This window comes from Sphaerodactylus townsendi, linkage group LG05 (genome assembly GCF_021028975.2).
Source record: "Sphaerodactylus townsendi isolate TG3544 linkage group LG05, MPM_Stown_v2.3, whole genome shotgun sequence".
NCBI lineage: Eukaryota > Metazoa > Chordata > Lepidosauria > Squamata > Sphaerodactylidae > Sphaerodactylus > Sphaerodactylus townsendi.
This window is the reverse complement of record NC_059429.1, coordinates 26,722,668-26,744,689: the sequence shown is the minus strand read 5'-3', so window position 1 is coordinate 26,744,689 and position 22,022 is coordinate 26,722,668. Positions and strand designations below refer to the sequence as shown.

The following is a 22,022-nucleotide window of genomic DNA, read 5'->3' as shown; positions in this document are numbered from 1 at the left end:
GGAAGCGGGGTTGAATGAAACGTGATAAACAATTATTATTATGTGCATGTCTCTAAATATTCAAGAGAGAATTTTGGAGTGGGAACCACATTAATGGGCTATCATTTTCCTCCACCAATAAATCTTAGTTCAGTCTGTATCTTACTGCTCCAGCTCCTTGGGGGTTGTTTTGTTTTGTTTTGTTTAATGGGAGCTGAGAGACAAAATCAATCCCGCAAGCGGTAATCCCTTGCAAATGGAACATAATAGATTTTTTTGAAGAGGCAGTTTATTGACCCGCTAGGCCTTAATGGCCCGAGAGCTGCTGGAGTGCGGCATGCGGATTCACCAGCAGACCGTTTGCGAATGCAGACCAATCGAAAAAAGGGTAGTAAAAACCCTTTTAAGTGGCCTGCACTCCAAAAACACAACAGAGAGTTTCCAGCATTAGAGCCTTTGCTATTTACATTAGAACCTCACGTGCCTGTCTGAGTGAGAGGCTGAATGGAGCACCCGGCAGGGAGCCAACCTCTTCCCTGCCTCAGCTGAAGGGGATGACATCAAACCAAATGCTGGGGGGACTGGAAGTGCCTGACGGAGTCTTCACAGATGGAGAAGAGCCAGACTTCAGTTCAGGAGCACCTTAAAGAACAAGAGTTCCAGGGTATACGCTCCAGCTTTGACCCTCAAAAGCTCATACCCAAGAAATCTAGCTCGTCTTTAAATTGCCACTGGACTCAGATTTTGCTCTTTCACAGGCCAGTGTGGCTGAACACCTGAAGCAGAAGGAGTAGGTTACCATGAGAGACACTAGGTCAGTGGTGGTGAACCTTTTCGAGACCGAGTGCCCAAATTGCAACCCAAAACCCACTTATTTATCGCAAAGTGCCAACGCGGCAATTTAACCTGAATAACCCCCTCGAGCAGGGGCAAGCCTGCTGTAGCCTCCAGCAAGTCCCACATGCACCTCTCTGCGCCTCTCTACCATCTCTGCCCCACCCCAGGGCAGCAGCCACCTGGAGCACAGGCACCAGGCCCACCAGCCGAGTCCTCCCTGCTCACTGAGGTCCAGCAGCCCAGGCCAGCCTAGATGTGTGTGTGTGTGGGGGGGGCGATTTCCCTCCCACATGACGAACTCTGTGCGCACGTGCCCACAGAGAGGGCTCTGAGTGCCACCTCTGGCACCCGTGCCATAGGTTCGCCACCACTGCACTAGGTCAATTTCTCCCTCAGTTCCAGTGTTTGAAAACAGCATGGCTTCTGACCGCTGGTTCTATGCTTGCTTCTTTTACAAGCTACACTCAACTCTGCACTGAGTAAAGGACAGTGCACAGAGAAATCCTGTTCTTCGTGCATAGCCCTTTTAAGGAGCAACCTGGTAGTTGCTAGGGTAGAATAACAAGCTTGAGACTTCCGTTTTAAAAGAATGCTACTGGTTCTCGTGGTTTTTTGTTGTTATTGGGGGTTTTGGTGGGGGGAATGTTCCAAGTACTCCTAAGTGTTTTCATAGGCTCTGGAGGAAATCCAAGATACTACACATGGCTTGCCTTTCAAAGGACATCAATCCCATTAAAGCTGGCAGGGAGAAGCCAGATGCCTGCAAAGCAGACATTCAGACCCCTTCTGCATACGCAGAATAATGCACTTACAATGCACTTTGCAGCTGGATTTTACTGTGCGGAATAGCAAAATCCACTTGCAAACAATTGTGAAAGTGGACTGAAAGTGCATTATTCTGTATGTGCGGAAGGAACCTCAGAGTTTTGCTCAGATAGATCTACTCAATTACAAAAGGAGTTGGGAGGGCACTTTCAGTAGATAGGAAGGGGTGCCGTTTCTCACAGCTCTGACCCTCCCAGGGATCCCCTCCGTAGCGCCCAGCAAAAAGTATTAGAACTGCATTATAAACCAAGCTGTACAACTTGAATAAAGGCACACAAATTGGCTTCCTTCTTAAGACGTGCTTTACTCATAGCATTTGGATATATATGGTATTCCTGCATATGCTGGCTGAACAAATATCTGAGAAAACAGGACAAGATGAAAGATGTACGTTATGCTTGGAGGCCTGGGAGAGCTGACAAGAGCCTGGGATACGATGGTCTTCCATATAAACAGGTCTGGAAACATTGCCCTTTGCCAGTGCTCTTGCATCTCAAGGTGCATTTTTTGTTTTCTTTTCAAAACTGTGACTTGGGCAGTTTCAAACAGAAAGGTCCAACTTAATTAAGACTTTGCCTTCAAATGTCACGTCTCTAGCCAGGGCACCTGGGGGTCTCGGTGCCACGGTACCACTTGCAAACCCAGGGCACTGGGGTCAAGCAGTCTCAGGCTTAACTTGGGAATCTGACTTAAGCTTAACTTGGGAAACTGGAAGCTCAGCTCGCCAGTTATTGGGAATGACAGATGCTCCAGTCGCAGCATCCTCTTCAGGCACTCAAGAGAACAAGGATTTGCACCTACGCCACTGGCAGGTAGTAACAGGGATTAGCCAGGCCTGATAGAAATGCTAGGATCCGAAACTTCTAATCAATCCAGTGAGCTGGGTTTGTTTCTCAGCTCAGTGTTCCTTACCTGTTTCTGTGCTGCTCTTTGCACGTCTGCAATCCATAAAGAGCAATGTTTGGTAGACAAATCATATAGGACAGCAAGTCAGATGGGGATAGTTCAAGCAATAAGCAGGGATGCTGTTGCAAAGAACATTTACTTAGGGATGGGCATGATAACACGCCCCTGGAGTCAACAGCCTCATGCACCTCCTTGCATACAACTTTGACAAGCTACTTTACCCTGACTTGCAAGAAAATTTACTCTTGCAGCTTTCAGATTGAAAGGCCCTAAGCACTAACTCACATGAATTTTCTCATGGGAAGGTATACCACTATGACTTTACACTTCACACAAAATTACAATAGCTTGTCCAGTTTTACTGCAGTAGCTCAAGGACACCTCTTTAATGAGGCATTGCTACAAAAATAGTAGGAAGTAAAGCCCTAAACAGAGATATCATCCAGCCAGCAGCATGCCAGCAACCTGTTATGTCCAAGGAAAATGCAACCGGCATAGTCACAGCCTAAGAACAATTTCATTTTCAGGGTATTGACACATTCGCACCAAAGTTGGACACTAGCCCTAGCTGCATTTAGTCACTTTTCTGCCTTGCCACCATGACATCATCCTGCTCTTCTGGTTCTCGCTGAGAAGTTCAATACCCAGCCTCAATCCAAGCCACATGGAAACAAGAAATTAGAGGTAAACAGTGACAGGCTCTAATCTGGAGATCTGGGTTTGCTTCTCCGCTCCTCCGCATGAGTGGTAGACTGGCCCCATGATTGTAGCACAATCTCCCCCCTTGAGGCGAATCAAGCATCTTCATTATATAAATCCAGGAAAGTGGTAAAGACGTACCTATTTGTTTTTGCTTTGGGTTGAAGAGATGGTTTTCCCCTCTTGGTAAAATAATTAATTTTTAAACAGGCTTTATGAATTTTTAATCGGCTTTTATGAATTTTAAACAGGTTTTATTGATCGTTTTTAGGTGGTATTGAATTTTATGGCTCTTATGTTGTAACCTACCCTGAGGCTTTTGGGTATAGGTTAGGATGAAATACATGCATACATACATACACACTAATAGGTGAACTGGGTTGGTTTCCCCACTCCCCCACACAAAGCCTGCTGGGGGATCTTTGGCTAGTTACAGTTCTCTCAGAACTCTCTCCCATTCCCACCCACCCCACAAGATGTCTATTGTGGAGAGCGGCAGATGCTTTCAGACTCCTTAAAAGTAGAGGAAAGCAGGGTAGTACACCAATTGCCTATGTTATATCCAGGGAAAATGCAGCACCCACCCCTCTCTTGGCCTCCCTGCAGGCCAGCTTCTACCCTCCCCAGGCCCTGGGGAGAGCAGCATCCTGCCTCCAGGAAGAGGGGGCAGGGGGCTGCAGTGGACAGCAGCGGGGCGGCGCTCCACCCCTCCTCCTCCCTCCCCTCCTCCTTTCCCTCCGCCGAGCCCTGCCCTCCCCCCCCCCCAGCCTCACTACTTTTAAAAGAACGTCCATGTAGGTCAGGTCCTGCTCTCCCCAGGCTCTGGGGAGGGCAGAAGCCCGGCTGCAGGGAGCTTGGGGTGGCAGGGCTCGGGTGGGGAACACGGAGAACAAGTTGACTCCAGGCGCCATTTTCCCCCCATACGCCTCTGATCTAGTGCATCATCACAGCCTTAAACTGCATCAGACCAAACATCAATCGAGGCAGGTATTGTCTATTCGGACAGAAGGCAGAGATCTTTCACATCACTGACTTCAATTGTTGTTGTTTTTCGGACTGGAGATGCCAAGAATTGAACCTGGGGCCTTCTGTGTGCAAAGCACATGCTCTTCCTCTGAGCTACAAAGCACACACCCCCCCACCACACACACTTTTGTTATTGCAAGTTTTCAGCTCTGGAATGTAATACACACTTGAACTCTACCTACAGGCATGGTTCTCCTCAGCAGAATCAATAGGAAAGTTCCATCCACATATTCAAGTTCAATACTACACAATAGGTACACTGCAATCCTAAGCACAGTTGCATCCTTCTGGGGTCTGCAACCTGCGGCTCTCCAGATGTTGGCCATGCTGACAGGGGCTGATGGGAAGTGTAGCTTGTGAACATCTGGAGAGCTGCAGGTTGCAGACCCCTAAGCCCACTGACCTCAATGCACTTAGAAGAGGACAACTCTGTTTGAGAAAGAAGTTGTATTTACCACGCAGATCCAAGCTGAGAGGAGCTTACCCCTCAGCACGCCGCCCTGTGCCATTTCTGGCAGCCATCAAAAAGAGTGAGCATCAACGGCCAATTGTGCAGATCTGCAGAATCAATATTTGTGTTATGTGCGGGCTAACTCTGTCCAAGGTTTGCTCTTTTTTTGGCCGACTGTCTCGTGCTAAGCCTAGCAGAACGAAGCCAGCAGAGATCTGAACCATGAGATTTGCTGAAAGGCGTAAAACAGTCAGTAAGATGTTGCCTTATAAAACACGTCCCAAATGGATGAGTGTTAGGAGAAGGATTGACCGTGGGTAACCAACAGAGTCGGCAAGGCAGAGAGTGCAAATTCCCGGTATTGACCCAGCAGACAGAACTGGCTGACGGAGACGCCTACAGAGGCCCATCAGGTCAGGGGAAACCAAGAGACATCCCAAAGAAATAACCTTATCCTGGAGCTTGGGAAAGCAGCGTAGCCCTGAGAACCTACAGCATCGCAGTCCTGAGTGGCTCACCACAAGGGATTAGAGTGCAGATCCGGAAATTCCTAGTTTGAGTTCTGGTGCTTCCTGACGGCGAGAGCCGAAAATTCCTATATCTTTCGCTACAGCCTTGACTGTGACAAATCCAGGACAAGAGCCAAGTCTATTTGTTTCTGAACTCTGTTTATAAAAGGAACTTGCCAGTACTGCTACCTCCTGGCGGCAAAAGCTTTTGCTTCCATACTCTTTCATATATGATATCAGATTCTAAACATATAAATCCCACTCCCTATTCAGAGCCAAGCGTCTTGGCATTCCAGGTTAGCAGCTCTGTGTAAACAGACCAAAATCCTAGACGTTCACCTTTTCCCCTTGTACGTAGAAGGGTCCTTGGGATAATTTACTGGGAAGGCTATGCAATGTAAAGATCGTATTTTTAAACTCGATACCATTTTTTTTTAAACTAAAAACCCAAGACTACTTCAACTCCCACAATGTTGGCCTTGGCAGCAGAGGTTCCCTGGTGCTTGGATTTCTCTCTCTCTCGTGGCCTCTTTTATACTTGTTTGGAGCGAAGGGCTGTGGAGCCTCCGGGTTCCACAGCCTCTGGCCTGCCCCCCTCAGTCTGAATAGGAACAATTCCTATTTCCTAAAAATAATGGCCTCGGCTGAGCCAAAGCAAACTGAAAACAATGTATTCGTTTAAACAGCACTAACAGTTTTCAATGGAACTTGCCAACCAAAACGCTAGCTAAATCCTTCCAGTGAGGCTTTCTCTTGGACTTAAAGGGAGTCCCACAGACTCTGATTGCTAATATTCATGTTTATTTCGGGATCAGCATTTTAAAAACACACACCCCCTTGGGGCCAGGGAGAGGAAGAAACAGTATTTCTAAGACAGGAGCCTCGTCTCTCACAGTCTGCACCGGAAGGTACAGCCAAAAAGGGTGTAGTGGTTCAGAGCAGGTGCACTCTAATCTGGAGAACCAGGTTTGATTCCCTGCTCTGCCACTAGAGCTGTAGAGGCTTATCTGGTGAACTAGATTAGCCTGTGCACTCCCAACACATGCCAGCTGGGCGACCTTGGCCTAGTCGTAGTTCTTCGGAGCTCTCTCTCAGCCTCACCCACCTCACAGGGTGTTTGTAGTAGACAGCAGGAAGGGAAAGGAGATTGTAAGCTCCTTTGAGTCTCCTTACAGGAGAGAAAGGGGGGATATAAATCCAAACTCTTATTCTTATGTGGCCGCAAGAAATCACTGAAGTGAACACTGTTTAAAAGGTACTCCCATTCAAAGGTGCACACATTCACTGCCTCATGAGAAAACTGCAACTTGGGGTGAAATATCCACACAACAGATTTAAACATTGATTTCTCATTCCCTCTTCCCATGGCACCCTGGAATGTCAGTACAACTCTTTTCACTTTTACTTTTTGTCTATCAAGTCACAGCTGAGTAATGATGAACTGAAAGGTCTTCAAAGCAGAAGTCATTCAAAGGTAGTTTGCCACTGTCTGCAGTGGTGAAGCTACAAGGAAACGGGGGGTGCGCAGTGCACCAGGTGCATGCCTGGGGGCGCAGAAAATTGCCCCAGGTCCCTCCCCCTTTCCCCCACCCTCTCTGTGGTACCCCCCAGCAGCGCCCCCCGCGGCCTGAGGAACTACAGTTCCCAGGAGACCTTGGGGCTCACAAGGTCTCCTGGGAAGTATAGTTCCCATTAGGATGTTTTTACTGAGAACAGGATTTTTGCAGGCTGAAAAAGTTCTGAAAAAGGAAAGAAACTAAGGTAAGTGTGAGAAGGGGAGAAGGGAAAGCGCCACGGAGGGGTGCCGCGGGGGGGGGGGAAGGGCAGAGCGGCAGGGGGGCGCGGGGGGCGGAAAATATAGTATGCGCACCAGATGCAGTTTGGCCCAGCTATGCCTCTGACTGTCTGCCTCTGCATCATGGCCCTGGTAAACCTTGGAGGTCTCATACCCCAATATAGACCAGGTTTGAAGCCAAAATTTGTCACCCAGCAAGTGTCCATGGCTGAGTAGGGATTCAAACCTGGGTTTCCCAGATCCTAGTCCAACACCCCAACCACTGAATCACACTGGTACAACCCAATGAATTAATGACCTCCAAAACCTCCTATCTTTAACAGCATTGCTGAGAGCTACGGTTTCTTTAATTGAGTGAATCCATCTTACGTCAGGTCTTCTCCCTTTCCTTCTGTCTTCAACTTTCCCTTGCAGTATGATTTCAGAGGGCACAAAAGGAAGCAGTCAGAACAGAGGCCGGGGGAGGGGGGGGAGCCGCCACCCTGAAGCACAATTCAGCCTGCACTGCTTAGAATCCAAGCCACCATTTATCAAAGAGGAACCCAAGATCATAGTAAATGCATGAGACAGCAGCAAATATTTTATGACGAGCATCCAAATTCTCATGGCCCTTGAATATGATCTAGGTTTTCGATGAAGACTGAACACCACAGATGTGGTAGAATTTGCATTAACATTTGTGGGCTACATTTCAAGGCACTGGCTTTTGGGACAGAGATTGCGAGTTTGTACCACTCATATCACACAGAATGCCTGTATGTTGTCACTCTTCTTAGTTGCAACACAGCAAGAATACTGATGCTTAAATGTTTAGTTATTCCATTTTCATTAACATTGTACTTGTAATGCCAATAAGCATGCCTGCTAATGTAGGCTTTGTATCTCCTTTTTTTCTCATTCCCTCAGGACTGAAGATAGAGGGGTCTTCAGCCTGCATTCTCAGACATTATGAGACTGGCTACTACACAGAGTACCACCACTTTCTAGAATTCTCTGATTAAAAGACATCCATCTAACCTTCTCTTTGCCTTCTTCCTGACACCCAAAGGAAAATATTGCACACACACAAACTTTTAGTTAATGCATTTTTTAAAACCCACACTAAATAAAATGATTATTGTATACATGAAGGGAAAAAATGGGGCCAGGTTTTGCATGCCACCCCTCCCTCCCTCCCATCCCTTCCTCCCCTCCCTTGCATGCCACCCCACCCCTCCCCCTCCCTCCCCTCCCCCTCCCTCAACTAGGTCCAGATGCTGGGCCCCTTCCCTTTCCCTCCCCTCCCTTGCATGCCATCCCTCCCCTCCCTTGCATGCCACTCCCTCCCCTCCGCTAGGGTGGATGGGCCAGGTCCAGCTGCCAGGCCCTTTCCCACCCCTCCCTTGCATGCCACCCCACCCCTCCCCCCTCCCCTCCCTCCACTAGAGTGAGAAGGCCATGTCAACACGTTTTCTAAAACACCAGGCAAAACCACGGTTACTTCATACACCTGCCACAAAAATGAACCTCCTCCAGATAGCGAAACTGAGAATACAACCTGATCAGAATGGCTGCTGACAGTAGCCCTTTTCAGTCATCATGTCTGTTCTCAGATATGGGGAGAATGTGTTTCATTCGACCCTCCCAGTATGCATAATTGCCATTTTGTCTGAAAACAGTGATAGGCATGTACTGTCGAAGGTTTTCACGGCCGGACGTGACTGGTTGTTGTGGGCTTTCCGGACTGTGTGGCGGTGGTCTGGTAGATCTTGTTCCTAATGTTTCACCTGCATCTGTGGCTGGCAACTTCAGAGGCGTATCACAGTAAGAAGTGTGTTACGCACTTCTCTGTGATGCACCTCTGAAGTTGGCAGCCACAGATACAGGCAAGACATTAGGGACAAGATCTACCAGACACTGGCCACACAGCCCAGAAAGCCCACAGCAATCAGTGACAGGCATATTTTCCACTTCAGGGCATGCACACCAGAACCCTCCATTCTTGAACATGTATACAAAGGTTGCAAATACAGATGCTGCCACTTTTGGACAAAGTAGTGATTGTGCATAAGGTTCAGGTACAGCATGGTCTTCTCGTGTGTGTGTGTAAAGCACCATCAAGTTGTCGCTGGCTTAGCTGTCTCACTAGGGCAGGGGTCTGCATCCTGCGGCTCTCCAGATGTTCATGGACTACACTTCCCATCAGCCAATTGGCCATGCCGGCAGGGGCTGATAGGAGTTGTAGTCCATGAACATCTGGAGAGCCAAAGGTTGCAGACCCCTGCACTAGGGCTTTCAAAGAACAGACTAACAGAGGTGGTTTGCCATCACCTTCCTCTGCACAGTGGCCTTTGGTAACCCTCGGTGGTCTCCCATCCCAGTACCAACCAGGGCCGATCCTGCTTAGCTTCTGAGATCTAACGAGACCAGGCGACGGGTCTCCCTCTACCTGTGACAAAAGATGACAACTGAAAAGAAATAGTCCAACTTTCACAGGTATTTTGTAATGATTTTTCTCTCATGTCAACTGTGACTTCAAAAAGTGTGTAAATTGCTTTGACAACATGTTGAATCAAAAAGAAAGTGAATAAATGCATCAAGATAAAATACACAGAAACAGATGTGTGTTGCAAAAACCCCTTTAAGTATCATGCAAGAGCCTCCCACTCAGCTCTAGATACAGAGAGGAATGCAGGTTGACGTATACAACATTCAATCGATGGTGACCAATATGCATGGGTATATAATGGGGCGAGGAGGGACAAAACACCACACAGATTGCTCTTCCCCCTCCCTCTATACTTTCAACAGCACAATATTTGCCCATGGCTGCTATCCCACTAAAATCAACACCTTCCATTGACATTATTTGTACTACACATTTCCTACGCACATGACCTTCAACAATGCCACTTCTATGAGACGCAAAGGCTGGCATGCACTTCATGAATGTATTTTTTTTTACTATAAACAATCCCCTCTGACAGTATGGCCAATATCCACCATACTCAGTGCATGAAGTGGTTGATTCTGACAGGTGGACCTAGTAAGCAGAAAGGTAACCTTAAGGGCCTCAGGATAGCAGGATGAAAATTCTGCGTAGTGTAGTGGTTAAGAGATGGTGGATTCTAATCTGGAGAACCAGGTTAGATTCCCCACTCCTCCACCTGAGTGGCAGAGGCTTATCTGGTGAACCAAATGCGTTTCTGCACTCCGACATTCCTACTGGGTGACCTTGGGCTGGTAGTTCTTCTTCAGAACTCTCTCAGCCCCACCTACCTCACAAGGTGTCTGTTGTGGGGAGATGAAGGGAAAGCAGCTTGTAAGCCACCTTGAGGCTCCCTACAGGAGTGAAAGGTGTGATATAAATCCAAACTCTTCTTCATCTTCTTCAAATAAACAAATGGCATTTAATTCATCAATTAGAGATGTAGATCTGGGAGATGGTGGACTCTGGCATGAAGTTCCCTACCGACTTAACTGAATACTTCTGAGTCTCAGTTCACCATCTGCTGCATGAGAATAATAAGTTATGCACATACATTTTTAAGAAGCACTGTAGCAACCTCTCTCTCCCATATATGCTACACGCACAGACAAACACTGACCTGACCACGAAACAGAGCCTGGCATGAGACCTTGTGAACAAGGCCAAGTTTGGCTGTTGTAGGTTTTCCGGGGTGTGTGGCCATGGTCTGATAGTTTTTCTTCCTAACGTTCCACTTGCATCTATGGCTGGCATCTTCAGAGGTACATCACAGCAAGACATGCCTCTGAAGATGTCAGCCATAGATGCAGATAAAACGTTAGGAGCAAAAACTACCAGACCACACAGCCCAGAAAACACACAACAGCCACTTGATTCCAGCCATAAAAGCCTTTGATGATACACTGAAGACCAAGTTACACCTTAATCACTGACATTACGGGAAGAAAGTAAAGCCCTCTTGAGCCCCTTTCAGTACCACAATGGCCGCCCACACACAGACAGGCCTCACAGCTGTTTCAACATTTAAAAAGTCATGGAAGATAACAAATGCCTAAGCCCACACATTGACACTCTTAAATCGCTTTAAAATGGCACCCACAGTGCCCTTGGGTCAGCCCTGGAGATGCCGTCACGTCTAGTTGGCCCTTAGACTGCTGCCACAATGGTTCCTCCAAGAAATCCCATTCACATTACCCCTCTGAAGCAAATGGCTATGATTCATTTCTTCCAGGGAAAACTGCAGCACTGTTGCAAGAGTGACCACACTTGCTTTCCAACCAGTCCAACTTGCTTTCCAACCAGGAGGTGTAACCCTTGAACACATATCTTATTAGACATTCTCTTCACAGCATGGCACTGTTCAAGCTCATAGGGCCTTTGCTGGATAAAATGATTTTATGCTATTTTTATTGTTTTGTTTTAATTGTTATAATGTATGTATGATGTTTTCATTGTAATTTTTTTACTGTTTTAACCAGTGTAAGCCTCCTACAGCCTTTGGTATAAGATGAAAAAGAAGACTTTGGATTTATATCCCCCCCCCTTTCTCTCCTGTAAGGAGACTCAAAGGGGCTTACAATCTCCTTTCTCTTCTCTCCCTCACAACAAACACCCTGTGAGGTAGGTGGGGCTGAGAGAGCTCTGAAGAACTGTGACTAGCCCAAGGTCACCCAGCTGGCAGGTGTTGGAGTGCACAAGCTAATCTAGTTCACCAGATAAGCCTCTACAGCTCAAGTGGAAGAGCAGGGAATCAAACCCAGTTCTCCAGACAAGAGTGCCCCTGCTTTGAACCACTACACCACGCCGACTCTGGTAGTTTAGCCACTTACAAATAAATAAACAAATAAATAAAGTCAGAATATTGTCAAAAAGCCCTGAAGAATCAGACCAATAGGTTCACCTAGTCCAGCATTCTGTCCCCAAGGGAGACCTGTAATGAACAACAGTATGCAACGGAACAAATAGGTACTAGCTACGGTTTTTCCCCAAGGGAGACCTGCCAGACTCTTCCACAGTGCCCACAAGCAAAGTAACAGATCTCGGCCTTCAGTTGCTCCACAGCTCCCTCTAATCAGAGATAAGCCCTTGCCGCAGAAACCTGGCTTCGACACAGCTCGGAGAGAACAAGGTCATCTCGATCAGAGTGACCAAAGGCCCTGGACTGGCCCCAGGACCTTCCTGCTGCTTACGACGGATTATTGGAGAATCCGAGGGTGGAAACTGGAGTCTTCCCTCCGCGTTAAGATCAGATCCCTGGGGTTGCAGCAGTCTCCATCGTCAAAATCGTTCATCATGTTATTGCACTCCATGTTGCAAACACCGTCTCTGCGTTCCCAGGTGTAGCAGCGTGCCAGCCGCCGGCAGTCCCCTCCGTCATAGCCGGTCAGCGGGTGCTCGCATTCCGGGTCGCAGACCTCGTTGCCAATCTTGCCGGGCTCGCAGTTCATGAGGATAGCACGGTAACGGAGCAAGGAGTTGTACTCCTCATGAAAGTTCAGCTGCCAAGTGATGTTATAAGGACCGAAGGCCTTGCTCAGGGCTCGATGCTGATGGACTATCTGCTCCAGGGTGACGGTAGGATGCAACCCGTCGTCGTCATGGATGTTGACCACACGATAGCGCACCACTTTTTCATTCCTCAGCGGCCAGTGGCTGTTGTAGTGGGAGATCAATTCCACGTTGTCGCAGGCAGTCTGTCCACAAGGAGGCGGCAAGAACGGGGACAGAACTTGAGGTTCTGGGGCTTGGAAGGATTCCACCAGGGGGTAGGTCCCATCCTTAAATGCCACCCACTGCTGATCTAAGCGGCTGAACCTGGCACTGAATAGTATAGCTGACTCCCTATCTTCAATCTTTCTCAAGAAGGCCCGCTGAAGTTTCTCCTGTGGCAGAGCGACACTCCAAAGAGCTAGCAGGGTCACATGCCCCCGAAAATTGTGCCCATCCTCTGAGTTGTCACCGCCCAAAATCAAGGTGCGACAGGAGGCCATGTACGGGCTGTGCAGGGCACCTGACTGCTGGGAACTACGAGCGACACGCTCCCCGTTGAGGTACAGCAACATCTGGTGCCCATTGTAGGTGGCAGCAAGGTGGGTCCAGGTGTTGAACTGATAGCGGTGGTGTGCCAATATGACAGAGGATCTCTTGACACGGTCCGTCCGGACTGAGAAAAAGAAGCGGGCATCTTTCTTCCCCAGCTTCTCCTGTGAGCGGATGCCCAAAATCCAACCCTTGTCACTGGCAACGTGAGAGCAATTGTCAAACACACCTGCACAAGGAAGAAAGAAGATTTTGAAAACAGAGAAACAGGGGCAGGCAGAACTGGTAAGATGGGAGGGAGGGATCTTCTCTCAGTGCTGAAGAGCATCAAAAGCAATACAACACACTTAAGGGCCAGCCACAACAGCAGTGGCGTAGGAGGTTAAGAGCTCGTGTATCTAATCTGGAGGAACCGGGTTTGATTCCCAGCTCTGTCGCCTGAGCTGTGGAGGCTTATCTGGGGAATTCAGATTAGCCTGTACACTCCCACACATGTACACTCCCACACATGGGTGGCCTTGGGCTAGTCACAGCTTCTCGGAGCTCTCTCAGACCCACCTACCTCACAGGGTGTTTGTTGTGAGGGGGGAAGGGCAAGGAGATTGTAAGCCCCTTTGAGTCTCCTGCAGGACAGAAAGGGGGGATATAAATCCAAACTCTCTACTCTACATTTAAACCAACTGGAACACTGTGGTGTCCCTCCAGGAATTCTAGCTGGGAACCTGTAGTTTACTGAGAATGCTGCAAAGCCCTCGCTAAATCCTCTTCTACAATCTACAATTCCTGGGAGGAGGATTTCTCAGTTAGTCAAGAACAAGATGAAAACAGGCATAAATTTGTCCTTTCAAGGCCAGCACAGTGAATCATACAGAGACACAACGAGAAACGTCACTTCTGACTCCCTCTGATTAATTAATTTTTTTCCACAACTAGAAGGAATTGCTGTTCTAGCTGAACCTATTCCAACTGGACTTGTGCAACAGTACTCGCTGGAGCAACCAGGCACCCCCCAAACTCCAGCACAACCTGACAAGTCTTATGCATCACTTGGTGTCTGGGATGAGAATCTGCCCTGTCCAGCAAGCAGTCAGCCTTGCTCTCTATTCAGGGAGCTATCCAGAGAGTTTGGTGCTGACTGAGCAACCGAAACCCCCAGAGGAGCATCACGGCAGACAACCTGGATGAGACATTCCTAGCCTCTGTCCCATCTCTGTATATCCTGAGACAGGCTCATTCCTTGTCTATTCCACAGAACACATATTTCATCAGGTGACTTGGCCAGAGGGTGGGAGGCATCCTGGAGCAATGCTCTGACCTACCAATTTTGCAGCTAGGCCACGCAAATCCAGGGGGTGGGGGAAACTATGCACATGCATAATAAAGAACTCACAACAGATGGTGTTTGGTTGGCATGGAACATGCCAGATATCAGTAAAATTAAGATGTATGTTTTCAGTTGCCTTGACCTGGATGGCCTAGGCTAGCCTGATTTCATCAGATCTCAAAAGCTAAGCGGGGCCAGAACTCGGTAGTACTTGGATGGGAATACTGTTGTAATGAAGAGGCAGGCAATGGCAAACCATCCCTGAAGATCTCTTTCCCTGAAAACCCGACGGTGCCTCCATAAGTCGGCTGCAACTTTACAGCACTTTACAGCTTTCTAAGGCCATTGCCACACAGCCACGCTGCAGGGGTGCATCTGCACGGACGGTCCTGGTAGGGGTGGGGAAGACGGCACAGGCTGCGCAGAGGCTGCGCCGTCCCCTGAACGCCTTACTGTCACCTCCGGCCTTCCGGCGCCTTGCACAGGCCAGGGGACACACCCGCCCCCTGCCCTGCGCGACAGCTCTGGAGTCACAGGGCAGCGGGGGCGTGTCCTCTGGCCTGTGCGACACGCTGGAAGGCTGGAGGGGCAGTAAGGTGTTCGGGAAAGGGGGGGAAATGGTGCCTTCCAGCCGCTGCCATTCTAAGAGACGCAACGCAGTTGGCTAGAACATCAGACTCAAACGAGAGGTTAAAATCCGTGCTTGATTCTGCAAACCTCCTGGGTGACTTTCACCCAGCCAGATTGCGTGTCTCTCTCTGGCCCCTTCCACACATGCAGAATAATGCACTTTCAATCCACTTTCAATGCACTTTGAAGCTGTGCGTAATAGCAAAATCCACTTGGAAACAATTGTGAAAGTACTGGTTGTGGTGGGTTTTCCAGGCTGTGTGGCCGTGGTCTGGCAGATCTTGTCCCTAACATTTTGCCTGCATCTGTGGCTGGCATCTTCAGAGGTGTATCACAGAGGGAGGTCTGTTACACGCTGTGTTTTGTAAATTGTAATTGTAAATTGTGAAAGTAAATTGAAAGTGAACAGTGAACAGAAAGCCTTTATTGGCATGTTAAAAGAACACCGTAGCTAGAAGCTTCTCGGCCTTTTGGCTGAGCTCAAGCTTCTGAGCTTCTCGGCCTTTTGGCTGAGCTCAAGCGTAACATACTCTATGCGAGTCAATCTGTTCTTATCAGTTTAAATTGAAAGTGCATTATTCTGCATGTGCAGAAGGGGTCTCTGTGTCTCCATCTCACCCTCCTCACAGGGTTGTTGAGAAGATAAAAAGCATGAGGACCATGTAAGCCACCTAGAGCTCCTTGGAGTAAAAGCCGAATAAAAATGCGACAGAACCACGTTCCCAGCACTTCGAAGCGCAACACTGTTCTTGAGGAACCATGAATCTTGTGACGGACCCCATTTTAGAAGCCTGGACAGCAATTAGAAATAAAGTCAGGAACATGTCTGAAGCTGGGATCAGACAGTTCCAGTCCAGCACCAGTTCAAAACAGAAAAGAATCCCCGAAGTCAGGGAGCCAGTGAGTAGAGTCTTCAAGACTGGAATGTGAACTGGAGCAAGCAGCATCCCAAAAAAACCCCATATTGATACAAAGATAGTCAGCTTACCTGGCCTATGAAGAGAAAAAACCTAAGCACCAGAAGAACGGGTTGGCCATTGAAGACCACCAACGCAAACTCAGCCCACCTAAAGGTGAAAACTTCACTCCTCCATTCACAAAAGTGGGCTTTGTCACCACAAGTCTTTCCAGCCAGCTACTCTGGGGCAAAGGGAAGGACAAGGTGCCAAAGGGCAAAAAACCGCATGCCGGCAAGAGGCTCCATAAAGACCCCGCCCCCAGCTCTCTTTTGAACTTAAAAGCAGCCACGTGTGCACCTGGGGAGGAGGATTCAGATTGAGTTGAAAGGTGAGAAGGAAGAAAACCCTCCCCACCTCAGTTTCAGGGGTGAAAAATATTTGTCCACTCTGGAGTTGCTGTCTGTTCCACAGAGGAACCCACAGCTCATACCCAATAGACCAGTGGTTCTCAACCATGGCAGTCGGGACCCCTTTGGGGGTAGAATGACCCTTTCACAGGGGTTGCCTAAGACTCTCTGCATCAGTGTTCTCCATTGGTAAAATGGATAAATGTTAGGGTTGGGGGTCACAACAACATGAGGAACTGTATTAAAGGGTCGTGGCATTAGGAAGATTGAGAACCACTGACATAGACCTTCTCCAGAGACAGAATGGATCTTGCTTGCTTCTTGTCTCCCCCACCCCTCTTTGTTGTGGCCCAAAAAGCCTGGGGTGTCACACACTAGCTAGCCAGCAGGATCCTGGCATCCCAAGTGATGTGGCTGGATACCCTATAGAACACAAAGAAAAGAGCTTCCAAAGGAGGGTATTATAACATACTCCACCTGTCTTTAAAAAAACACCCAAAACCTGCAGCTGGTGCAAAACGCTCTTGACCACTTGGTGGAGAACACAGCAGTTCCAAAAACGTCTTACTTCGGCTGCCTGTGTGTTACTGGGCCCCATTCAAGGCGCTGCCTTTAACCTTTAACCCCCTAAATGACCTGAGATCAGGATACTGGAAAGAATGCTGCCTTCCACATATTCCCTTGTGCGCCAGTATTGTCCTTGTGCATAGAGGAACAGATAAGGGCAGTGACATTTGCAGCTTTCTTAGAAATGGCATCCTCTGTTTGGGAAATCTCCCTCCAGAGCTGTGTTTGGCAATTCTGGTAGACTCTTGTTCCTATTTTAGATTCGCTTCCTTCTAATTTAAACTGAAGGATGTTTTGAGTTTACCATGTCCTCCTCGTTGGGAATGGGAGGAGAGGAAAATCACTAGATTATAGCACCCCTGCATGATGATGGGAAGCGAAGAAAGCGCAGAGGCGACAACATTTAGTTTTCCATGCCTCTCGACAGAAGTGCAAGGGAAGAACTATGTAAAATAAAAACAATAAACTACTTAAAAGCTAACATCCTGTGCCAAAAGCACTGAAGAAAAATTGGCATGCTGGTTTATTTTGAAGGATTTTTCAAAAAGAAAACATTGCATTGTTCCACTATTACAGCATCATGACACTGAGCCCATGAGCAATTATGCAACAAGACATACCCAAAATAACTTACCGGTATCTCTAAAAAGAAATAAATTGGCCAAAAAAAAGGACACAAACACACACTAAAAATTATTCAGAGTACAGACTTCAGAACACTTTCCTGGGAGTAAGCTCCATGGAACAGGCCTGAGTAATGTATTGTCAAAGCCTTTCACAACCGGATTCAACTGGTTCTGGTGGGTTTTCCGGGCTGTGTGGCCATGGTCTGGTGGATCTTGTTCCTAACGTTTTGCCTGCATCTGTGGCTGGCATCTTCAGAGGTGTATCACAGAGGGAAGTCTGTTACACATACTGTTACACACCAGACACAGTGTGTAATAGACTTTCTTCTGTGATACACCTCTGAAGATGCCAGCCACAGATGCAGGCAAAACGTTAGGAACAAGATCATAGTGCAATTAGGTTCTCTTTGAGCCAGTTGTTAGAGTGTGCTCCATACAAGATTCAGTTGACTTCATATGAATACTTGCCCCCTGTGGATTACTATAAAAGAATTGCACTAACTTTTAGCACATCTAAAATGCCTTCACTATTGTTGAAACATCGCCACTTTTTTTCCAGAAGGTATGATATTAAAATTATGCATCTCTTTAGGAATACTACTATCCACAGACTCATTGAGGACACCCATGCTACACCTGACAAGAGAAATGCAAATTCAAAGGAGTTCAACAAACCGACTGCTGTTGAAGTAACCCCTAACAAGAACTGGACACTCTTCAGAAGCTTTTACCAAAGGGAGATCAAAGAACTAGCGGTTGAGTGGAAACTAACTGAGAGATGTCCCTGAATAGGAAATCCCACTCTTCCCACCAACATATCAGCTTGAGAGTGGAGGATGTTTTGCGCCTCAATTCTGCTCCCAATTCTGTTTAAGAGGCCTTGGGGATGTATTATGCTCTGGAAATTCCCCTTCTTGCCCAACCTTACTTGCCTATAATCCTGCAGATTCAAAGTTACTGTTCTCCCAGATAACTCCTCCTAATGAAGCAGAAATTGTGTGCCCACATATAGTAAAGGGGGGACTGCCAGTCCAGAGCTAAAGGCAACACCTTATTCAACCAGCCCTACTACAAAGGCCTTTGAGGCTGCACCTCGCCAAGAACACAGACCACCCTATTACAATGCCAGAGCCTGTGTCCAAAGCCACCCACAGCAGCTCACGGTGAAACACACTGTTCCCCTCAAATATTGATCTTACTCCAACACCTATCCAGGAGGCTACCTCTCTAGCACTTGAGAATGTATATCATCAAACCTCCCCCCCTTACATTGGGAGGTAGACTGCCTCAGATCCCACAAATGTACTGGATAAAGATACTCTCCTAAAAAGGCTCCAAAGAAATCTTGGTTCGAGGAACTACTGAAAAGAGCTGAGGATGACCCCCACTTCAATCCAACAAGCCCACCCAAACATCAGCATCCCTCTGTCAAAGGGAGGTTACTACAGTCTCAGAGAACAGATCAGGTTATAGATAATAACAGATCATCTGGGATTTCCATTCAAAGTTACCGATTGAAATACATGTGCATTTAAGGAGCTTCTTGGATAATACAACTCAATAAGCCCACCAAAGAGACTATGCAATTGACTATTCTTCCACTGACTTCCAGATACACAGCCTACACTCCATGCCAGACCCGATTAGGCTACAAGGTAATGGATGTGTGGTCCAAAATGACTCCACGCAGATTACAACCATGGAGTGACCAATCTCAGTGACGCCAACCCTTATCTCAAAATCTCTTAATACAATCTGGGACCAACTTACAGCATGGGGAAGTATCTCCAAATCAAGTCAGAGAAGAGATGCTGATTTCCCTCATCTACCAAGTGGAATATAGCCGGATGGATCAAGAGAAATGCGATATCGTGATTTCCTCACTTATCTACAAAAAAATTTCACACGTTTATAGCCTTACAAGGAAACTTGGTCCAATTCAGAGCTTGCCTTAAATGGCTACCAACAATACTCTCTTCCCTGCTACTGCAAGAGTATCCAAGTTTGGTGCGTTATTCTGGAGGACTTTCACTATTTGTAGCCAACAGCATCAACCGGCAACTCCTCTAGAGCTCATGTCCCCCTCTTGCACAGGCTGTTTTGGTAGAGGGGAAGCTCTTCCACATGATTATAGTGAAAGACTTGTATATACCTGCTGGATTAAGCGCGAGACTCCTTAAATCAACGCACATGGAGTAGGATATCATCATTTGGCCAGAAAATTTAGAAAATAAACAACCATCTACGGAGGAATTTGATCCTGGTAGGTGATTTTAACGCATGGAGGTGGAGTGGGACCTTTCTACCACTTTGGCCCGATTTGAAGTCAGGAGGGATAATGATCTACGTGCATTACAGCTTCTTCTAACCCCAGCTCTTCGTCTCCTCTCAAAAGGACTCTCATTGAATCACGGCAGGAATTCAGTTAATCAAATTTGCCATCAAATTTAACAAATTATGAGTTAAAAAGCGGCCTCCAAGTGCTACAGGAATGCAGATAGCTTTGCAACCCAGTGGCTTCGCTCGGTTAACTAAGCGTGATGGAGTTACATCTTAATATCCCCTATCTACACCAGTGTGTCACATCTTTTTTAGCGTTGGGGACTTGACTGGCTAAAGTGATCATCTTCCACTCAATGTAACTTTTTTTCATTTTGAGGTAAAGGACTAATAGAGGACCCACCAACTTTAGGACATCAGAAAATAACATGGATTTACCTCAGGTGGCAGCTGCTACGAGAAACACTTCATAGCTCTTTTACATTTTAATAAATTAAAAGAGAATATATTATGAGCTGACACACCAGAACGATGGAATACATCACTTTGAACAACTAGTTTCAGAATTTAGCAGGGGAACTTCAAGCCGTCTCCTCGGTGACCAAAATCCTAAGGCTGTAAACAGGATCATAGAGAATGGTTTGATGCAGCTACTGTATGTGAATTTAACAACTTAATACGATCATTATATAGAAGTTACCACTTAGCACAGGTGAGGAAAAGCTACTCAGCAATATAACTAACTGAAAAGGATTTTCAAGATTATGTAAGGGTACAAAATGGAAACGAAAAAATCGAATTCGAACAGCAGTGGGAACAACTATAACTCAAGCTAACACTTTAACAAAATAACATTGTTAAGCAATTCTGGCAGATCATATTAAATAGAAGGGCCCAAACTTGCGGTATCCAGATTGCCCCATATTTCACTTCAAGAGCCGATGGTTCAGTTATTTTTTCTAATCTGTTCAATGCTAGCCCTAACTGAATACCCTGAAGTTCCACCTCGAAAATTACCAGAGGGAGCTACCAGATTGGCCTGGGGTTAATCCTCAAGAAGTGAGTAAACTATAGTATCAGTGGTTTGAAAAGCGGTAAAAGGCCCCAGGTCCTGATGCAATAATACCAAATGCTAAATCCTCACCCGAGTGGTGGGCTGCAAGCTCTGAAACGCTTCCTTATTTACCCATGTAAATTACAGCAGGACGCATCCCAAAGATGTGGCTGGGGCGTCTATAGATTGTCCCCAAATCTACAAAAGGGTGATATTACAAATCCATCAAACTAGCGTCCTATAAGCCTATTATCATGGTGTGGCAAACTATATGCAAAACTACTCCCCTTAGGAGAGTGGAAGATTGGGTTCAAACAAGCAGAAGTAATAGGACCCGGGAGCAAATTGGTTCACTAAAAATAAATCAACGCACTGGATCATGTAACAGTTTTAGCACACTTCAGCTAACAAAAGTACTAACTCATATGATAACCGTAAAACTGTTTTGCAGCCTTCCTGGATGGTTAAAAGGGGCATTTTGACTCCATATCTAAGGAGCCCTACTGTGGATGAAATTGTGGCGTTACACATGGACCCCAGACTACTGTTTCTTATAAAGTAGCTACACACTTGCACTAGCTGCAGAATAAGAGCAGCCAACAAAGGACCGCTCACAGAAAATATCACATCACAACCAGAGGGGTCAAACAAGGGCTGTACATTGGCCCCCACTTTGTTCAATATATTCCTTAGTGATCTGAGTGCCAGCAACCCTCCAGAGGCCAATGGGCATGTTCCCAAACTAAGCACTAAACACGTGCCAGCGTTACTGTATGCTGTGACACCGTTCTTCTTTCCCACACTAAAGTTGGTCTCTACTCGTCTCTTAAATTGCTGTGCTGAATATTGTAAGAGGAGCAGACTGAGTAATTAACTATGAAAAAACCAACCGAATAATGGGTCTTCACTAGAAGACCCTGAGTCACATACATGGACCATCAATAACAGACCCACTTGAGAACAAAGTTAACCAGTTCAAATATTTAGGCATAACTCTTACCTAGCAACCTTAATTGGAGCGGTACATAGGAAGTTAGCACTTTCGCTGCAGCTAACAACAGTGCCCTAGCAATTCCAGCGTTTCTTTTTCACTGTGGGCCACCGGTATATACCATCTCCCGCGTGAAGGTGTTCAATGCTTAAATCGACTCTCAGCTCCTCTATGGAGCACCCTATTTGGATGAAGACTATAAAGCAAAAA

The 22,022-nt window shown here is 47.0% G+C and overlaps 1 protein-coding gene across 1 annotated transcript in view; it reads right to left on the bottom strand.

Annotated features, from left to right (window-relative positions):
- PAPPA2 (pappalysin 2) overlaps nt 1-22,022 on the bottom strand; it is a 132,350-nt gene that overhangs the window by 101,456 nt on the left and 8,872 nt on the right. The window contains exon 2 of the mRNA XM_048497826.1: nt 12,247-13,263. Within this exon, the coding sequence (XP_048353783.1) occupies nt 12,247-13,263 (1,017 nt within the window). The remainder of the gene's footprint in view (nt 1-12,246; nt 13,264-22,022) is intronic.